We start from the raw sequence: 7,785 nt of genomic DNA, 5'->3' as shown, positions 1-7,785 counted from the left end.
GGGACAATACATTATATTCATGAAATTCATCAAAATGTCATTTTACTAGAATATCTGTACCTTCACATAATATAATAATTTGACCAATGACGTTATCGTTGGAGGCAAAATAATGAGTAAAGTCCCTTTCCATCAAACAAATAAGAATAAAATGGATTTCTATTATTCTTAAATGCCAGAACAAAATCATCTCAAATATATTCATCCTCCACTAAACTATATTTAGGTGCATAATTCCCTTCTTATTCTTGTTTTATTTCCCCGTACATGTGAAGAATAGAACGCCAAAAGAATAAACAAAACTATTTCCAAGATAAGAAACTTTTTTATTCATCCTCAGCAAATATTTTACAGTAAAACAAAAAACATAACCGGAATTGTAATTACTTGCTAAGGTCTTATTGTGCGATTAACTACTACTCTAATACATAGTCATCCGAAGCTGACCATCCGTGCTCAACCCTACGCCACTTGCACAAGAGATTGCATGAACAGTGACACTTATCTAAGATCCTAAATTTATAAGACGGTTGATCCAAATGCCATGATCCAGTGATTTACGTTGAAATGGCAAACATTTTGCACAGATTCTACCAGTCTGACCGAAGCATCTGCGGAGAAAAGCTAGCACTTAAAGCAGGATTCCATGGAAGAGTACTCCAATTAGTACCGTTCCCATTAAAATATTGATATTGCTGCTCATTGAAGCTGTGAGAATGATGAAGATATCGACGATCGTAACCATTACCACACAGTGCTCGACCACCACCTCCTTGAACCATATTATTTTCATACATCTGTTCCTGTAAATCCTTCATTAGTTAGATCATTAATCATGCATCTTGACTATCTGGCATTAAAATTAATGGAACCAAATTAATCTAAAGAAGATTATACCCAGAAATCTTCATCTTCTTTTGGAATCTCAAAAGAAGGTTCATCGTGTCGAGCGAATCTGCCACGTATTCTTGGACGACTGTCGGCTAAAGTTTTTCGACATGCATACTGCAGAGAAAAATAAAATAAACAGAAGATCGACAATTTGCTTAGATTTAATCATTAGAAAGTTATATATTTTGAGTAATTTTGCTGCTGAGTTTGCATTTACCTTGATTGTTTTGTTAAAGTTTCTTTGAGTACGTTTGTTTCTGTATCTATCAATCTTGTGTTTTTTCTCTTCAGCGGTGTAAGGTTTTGCTTTGAAGTGAGCTTCATCCACCAATGAACAATTCTCAGTAGCAGATAATGGACTTGATGAGTACCCATTACTTGAATCTACTCTCTGAAAATTCAAAACACAAAATCAGAATCTTGTCGCATTTGAAAAAAGAAAATAAAAAACAGAGTAAGAATAGAAACAGAGAGTTTCAGTGACCTGTAAATCACCGGTGCTAGAGACTTTTCTGATCATGGGTTCGTAAAATGCAGGAAAATGAGGTATTTCCATTAAAGGATTGAACCCTGTTTGGAATAATTCATTTGGTTTTTGATCAAGAAAATGACTACTGAAACTCCTCTGCATCATCATTTTCTCATCAGAATTGATGAAACTGGTGGTATCAAAATGAGGATTTCCAGCAGTAATAAAACGATCTTCTAACTTAATTCCGGACAACGAATTATCAATGAATCCTGATGAGAAACCAGAATTAAACCCATTTTCAGAGTAAAAACCAGAGTTGTTATCGGGTAATGATGAATGAAATTGAGCAGAATGAGTTTCATTTTGAAGTGACAAACTGTTGAGTTCTTGACTTGGTGGAGACAAATCATCAAATGAGTTCACAGGAATCGAATCATTACTCTGATTCTCATTTGATGAGACTGAATTGGTATTGAGAATATCAAGATCAGGTACTGGTGAATTCTCAAATGGAAAAACTGGTTCATCAATCCAAAACTGCAAATCGAAATCATCACAGTTCAAGAACTCTTCATCAAAAGACATTGTCGAGAAAAACAAACACTGTAATGAAGAAGCTGAACAATGTTGACAATGAAGAAGAAGAAAATTTTGATTTTGATTTCTACTTCTTAATTTCTTGAACATATGAATTTAATAGAGTTTGTTTTTCTCACACTCACTCCACTTTTCTCACACTACTGTGAGTGTTTGCAATTTGGCTTAGCTGAAATTGTGACGTGGGACTGATTTGTTAGGGTTGAGTTGCCAAACAAGAAAAACTAACTGACAAAATCAAACTAATTTTGAGTAGTAATCCTCTTAAGAGGATCAAAGAAACATATATTTTTTTACAAGGGGTTGAAGGAGGCTTGTATTTATACATGTGAAAAAAAGATTCTTCAACTGCAATATAAAAATTTTGGTCGCCCACTTCCACAAAAATAGGGTGTATAGTATGGGGTCCCTTCTTTACAATGTAAAGTGCAAAGTAAGTGGTCAAGTCAACTATGAATCAAATTGGTGTTGGTAATTTTGATCAATGATTGGTTGTTTATATTATGAATTTTGATGGGAAAAAGCCAAAAAGGTGAGATTTGTTACTAGTTGCCTAGTTGGTTTTACAGTGCTCAGAGGTAGTAGGTAGCTAGGTGCTTACAATTCGCTCAGTTGATACTTTCTTTGGCTTTTTTATTTGACAAATAGTGAATTTGGAAGTATTTCCTCCCACTGTCCATTTTATTTTATTTTTTTTCTTTTTGGAAAAAAATAAATAAATTATTGGGTTAAAGCCCAACATTTATATTGAAGTTTGAATCTCAAAGTGGTCTAACCACAAGCCCATATATTAGGAAAAAAAAAAGAAGAGAAATTACTCCCCCGTGCTGACGAGTTTCGAAATCAGATCGTTGATATCATCACCCAACGAGTTTATCATTGTGCACCGCGATCTTTGCATGGTTGTTTTTACGTATTAGTCGATTTAAACATATTGAATTCATGAACATCACTAAGGACAATTTCAAAACTAAAGTCTAATTTGCAGCATGGGAATTCTTTTAGGCGCGGGTCTCATCTAAATGTAATTCTTCAACAGAATCTGCATGTCGAATTTTGTGATGTTCAAATTCGATATCCATAAAAATTGTTTACTTATTCATTTAAATTCTTACCCCAGTTATTTGTTTTTATATTTTCCAATTATTTCCGATTTGGTATGACTGGGAAACTAACCAATGAGTGTTTAACTCCCTTTCATGTAAAAATTGATGTCAACAATTTTCTTACACACGCATCATGCATGCTCAACAACTATAAAAAGAATAGTACATTGAAGAAAAGAAAAATTACTGGTATGTATGGAAAAGATGATTTCTTTTGTAAGAAGGGATCGGTAGACATGAATTACACTATGTTTTTATGAATTATTTTATGTCAGGTTTAACTAAGTTGCTTCATTGTATATTTTTGGAACTGAAGTTGCTAGTTGAATTGTCGTAAATGATTTGATGCTAATCAATTAGAATCATACATGTTACATGCTAAGATTCTAGGAGTCTGGCCTATTTCTCGAATATATACAAAAATAGGTCTGTTCTGAACCCTCATTTTCAAATCTAAGCTTAATAAACGGTTTGCATCCACTTTTATTATTTCGGTCAATTTATCGTGTTGACCCGTCAATTTATCGTCAAATTCTCATACAACGATATCTCGTGGATGTGCAAAGATTACTAAAATATCCTTCCCGTACGTGTGCAGTTACATACTAACTATCGCCCACGTGTGGACGATCTGAATGCCTAATCTAAGATAGCTGAAATCTAGATGTGAACTAAATGGCTAGGATGAGAGTTCATTGTAATTATCGACACACATGGCATAGCGCGAGAAACTGCATCCAATAACAGAAGAGAGAGGGAGATCGAAATTCATTTTCTCCTTCTTCTCTATTGTTCTTCGGAGATGGTTTGCTCGAATCAACAGAGGGTTTTGTCATAATAAATATTTGCTCGAGCATACGATTGAAGATTTTCTGTGGAGAAGATGACGAGACGAAAGAAGTGTTCTACGAAGAGGTAAGAAAAAAACCCTAATATGATTTTAACGATTCAGTGCTTAGATTTTCTATGGGTTTTCGATATTTATAGAATTTCCAGGGTTTCGATAATATTTTGAGTTTAAGTTTATAGTTTCTATGTGTTTTGAATTTGGTAATGACTTCTAGGGTTTGTTACAAATTTCGATAATAATTTGAGTAGGGTTTTGAATTTGGGTTTCTAGGGTTTCTTTGTGTTTTGAATTTGGGTTTCTCTGTCTTGTTGTTAGTTTCAAATTGGTTATCAATGTTTTTGTAGAAAGCAAGGGGTTCAACAGGACATGTTTCATAACATAGATATTAAGGTTAGTGTTTGTACCCAAAATTACCTTTAGGCCGTAAACACGATTGATTTGATGATGATTATGGACATTAGAGTTAGAAAAAGCATTGAAGAAGAATAAAAGGGACACAAATTTAATGTGGTTCATGATTGATTCCTACATCCACGGAGGAATCCCATAGGGAGAGTATTGTATTGATATGCGATTATGAAAGTTATTGTATGGTTAGCTAACCTAGGATTCTTTCTCCTCTTAGGGTTTAGGATACATGTATTTATAGAGTTTATGTAACCGTAATTCTGATAAAAACTTGATATGCAAGCAACTTGGGCAACAAGATTTCTGGAAACTTTTGGAAGCTTCTTTTACAGGCTAGACAGGCTTGATTAGCGGGCTTCCCGTCTATTTTATAGACGGTACAAACATCGCCCCCTCTTAACCTCCAACTTGTTGGAGGTTAAGAAGTTTTTTTTCCTTCTGAGTCGATCATTAATGATGTAACTCGCTGATGAGTGCTAAATAGTGCATATTTATATATATTTTTGTTGGCATTTAACTCATCTTTTGCGCATTAATTCTACATTTTATCCCATATTCTGTATTTTCATTGTTTTCAAGAATAAATATTTTTATTAATTAATTTTGCATTTTTAGGTAATAAATAAAGTTCGGATGAGACGTGGAGCGAAAAGAGCAGAAAAGTAGTGAAAAGCCGGGAGAAATTACGCAAAGAATGGTGCGCACAACCTCATTTTCTACACACAAAAGCGCCTCCGTTCTCAGCCATCAGATCAGTTCTCGGGAGCATCCGACGGTCGTTCCTTCATAGAGCATCAAAATTTGATGTCTCTGCCGAGCACCACATCGCTGAAATTCCAAGCCCTCAGATTAGATGGTAGTTGAATCCAACGGTCGCTCCTATGCCTGTGCATCAACTCCCGATGATTCCGCCTTACACTACAGTACCTAACTCCATCTGGTGCCGTTAACTTCGTTGCACCTCAGAATCCGACGGTCGTTTCACACATCCTTCCATCTATCCGTTCGATTCCACTCAGATCCAATGATCCAACATCTCAGATTCGCCAACATCTAAATTTGATATCCCGCCTCACACAGTAGCAGCCTATACCTATACCCTGACCCGACCCATACCACTCCTCTTCCTTTCTTCCCCTCCACCCGACAGTTGCAGAGCTCTGCAACTGCAACTCCCCTCTCTGCCGCTGTCGCCTACACCACCACCACACCATCACCTCGAGTTCCACCATCACCACTCCACCCCAAGTCTCTCCCTAGTCTCGTTTCTAGCACCTAACTAGGTGCTACAAGCTAGAACAGTGAGAAGCTAGGGTTTCACCAACAGCGAGGAGAAGACACAATTGAGGGCTGGAAAAGCTTCAGAAGAGCAGAGGGGACATACCCAAAGCATGGGTCGAAGCCAATTTACACATGGGTATGTCGAATTCGATTTTCCCCAAAAGTTAGGGTCTGCAAATTTAGGGTTTTGTGAAATTAGGATTTTTTGTGTAAGCTATAAAAGGGAATCTGTAGAGAATGAAAAACTTGTTCTTGGACTAGCCAAGTTACCCCCTAATTGGGTTAATTTCATTTTAATTCCAATTTTAATTTCAGTTTTATCATGTGTTAGTTTCAATTGCTAGGGTCTTAAGGAAGCCTTAACTTGCTATCCTGTGTGATGTGAATATGCATTCTTGAATGTTAAAAATGTTTAGGAGATAATCACTTTGGCATGTCTGCAAATTGCTCTCACAGTGGATGCCATGTATCCACTGTAGTTAGAATATCTCTATGTGGACATAGCCACCAATCATGATAAACCAGACCATGTTGAGCCTTAGACTAGTTATACTTAGCCAGATAACTAGTGCTATGGAGCAATGTCTTATTGGGGATGATTTCTCTAGTGGAGAAACTTCTTAGACATAGGGCAGACCACATCTTAACCCATGTCATCACAAGAACAAGAGTGTAGTCGTTGAATACATGGTGTAGGTTAGTGGTGGAATTAATGATCCTAGCTCCCTTCATCTGCTTTGTTTGCTTTCACCACTGCTCACCCACTGCCTATGACCTTTGGTCACTGTCACTGTTTTTGTTACACTGCCTTGTTTCTTTCTGCTTTGCTCACTCATCATCTCATCTCCCTTTCACTGCCCTGTTCACTGCCTCTTGGCTTTGCTTTTCTCTTTACTGCCTTCTCATTGTTCTCACTGCACTGTCACTGCCTTTACTTTCTTCAATACACCCCAAGTCTCTGTGGTTCGACCCTGCTTGCCCTGTTCTATACACTAGACCCTGTGCACTTGCAGGTATAGTTTGTGACTCTTTTAGACCAAATTTTTCTTTTCTTTCATATCCCATCAAAACCAAATTTTCCCAAAAATCCAAACCCATTTAAAACCAAATAGTGGGCTTTGTGTCATTTCAAAATGGACCAACCTCGTGCTCTCCATGAATACATGTATCCATCAATACAAATTCCATTATCATGTATTGTCTTACCTCAAACCAATAACCCTTTTAAAATAAATGCAAGCATGATACAAATACTTCCTATATTTCGAGGGTTCGATTCTGAGAACCCCTATACTCATGTAAGAGAGTTTGAACAAATTTGTCGGACTATGCAACCTGATCATTTGTCCGAAGACTCTCTGAAATTGCGTTTGTTTACATTTTCTTTAAAAGAAAGGGCCAAAACATGGTTTTACGGTTTGAGACCACAATCAATCACCACTTGGGAACAACTCACTAATCAATTTTTCCAAAAATTTTTCCACACCATAGGACCATCGCTATTCGTCAAAATATCAATTGTTTTGTCCAATTGGATGAGGAAACTGTTTTTCACTATTTTGAACGTTTTAATGATTTGTTGAGTGAATGTCCGCACCATGGAATTGAGAAGTGGAGACTTGTCGTCATCCTCTATGAGGGACTAGACTTTAAATCTCGAACCATGGTTGAGTCTATGTGTAATGGTGAGTTTATTGATAAATCTGTGGATGATGCATGGAATTTTTTAGCCGAGATTGCAGAAAAAACCCATCAATGGGAATCCGTTAGGGAAACAGGAACAACACCACATGATATGAGTCACCCTCATGAATTAGAGTTTTATTCTTGTAATAGCTCCGACCTTAGGATTGAAAATTATCCTAGATTGCAAAATGCCTATCATGATGATGATGATGATTATGATGTTATGTTAGAAGAACATGTCTATACTGAAAATGTTATGGAACCTTTGGGTTCAAATACATTAGGCTTCTCTGCCCCGACCTTAATGCATGATATTTCTTCTAGTATTCCATGTGATGTTTCCCCTGATGTGCCGATACATGAAAATAAATCTGTTGATGATGTTGATAATTCTGATTGTAATCTTGCCAATTGATTGATGATTGTGAGCATGATGTGACATGTGTAGATGAGTTAGAAGATTTTGATTTGATTGATAATGATGCCTATTCTTC

General features: G+C 36.5%; 1 protein-coding gene across 1 annotated transcript; it reads right to left on the bottom strand.

Moving 5' to 3' along the window:
- Positions 1 to 305: 305 nt before the first annotated feature.
- LOC113273536 lies at positions 306 to 2,130 on the bottom strand. The gene is made up of 4 exons (XM_026523222.1): positions 1,376 to 2,130; positions 1,109 to 1,282; positions 898 to 1,005; positions 306 to 803 (listed from the first exon to the last, which is right to left on the bottom strand). Exons 1-4 carry the CDS (start codon positions 2,048 to 2,050, stop codon positions 591 to 593), a joined length of 1,170 nt encoding a protein of 389 aa, XP_026379007.1. The 5' UTR covers positions 2,051 to 2,130; the 3' UTR covers positions 306 to 590.
- Between the last annotated feature and the right edge of the window lie 5,655 nt (positions 2,131 to 7,785).

This window comes from Papaver somniferum, chromosome 4 (assembly GCF_003573695.1).
Source record: "Papaver somniferum cultivar HN1 chromosome 4, ASM357369v1, whole genome shotgun sequence".
Taxonomy (NCBI): Eukaryota; Viridiplantae; Streptophyta; class Magnoliopsida; order Ranunculales; family Papaveraceae; genus Papaver; species Papaver somniferum.
This window is presented reverse-complemented; position numbering and strand designations above follow the sequence as displayed.

Excerpts from the sequence above, each read along its gene's own strand:
- LOC113273536 (XM_026523222.1), bottom strand. The coding sequence starts at position 2,050 with ATGTTCAAGAAATTAAGAAGTAGAAATCAAAATCAAAATTTTCTTCTT. Across the intron at positions 1,283-1,375 it reads CTAGCACCGGTGATTTACAG|AGAGTAGATTCAAGTAATGG; the intron begins GTCACTGAAACT and ends TTGAATTTTCAG. Across the intron at positions 804-897 it reads AAGAAGATGAAGATTTCTGG|GAACAGATGTATGAAAATAA; the intron begins GTATAATCTTCT and ends AAGGATTTACAG.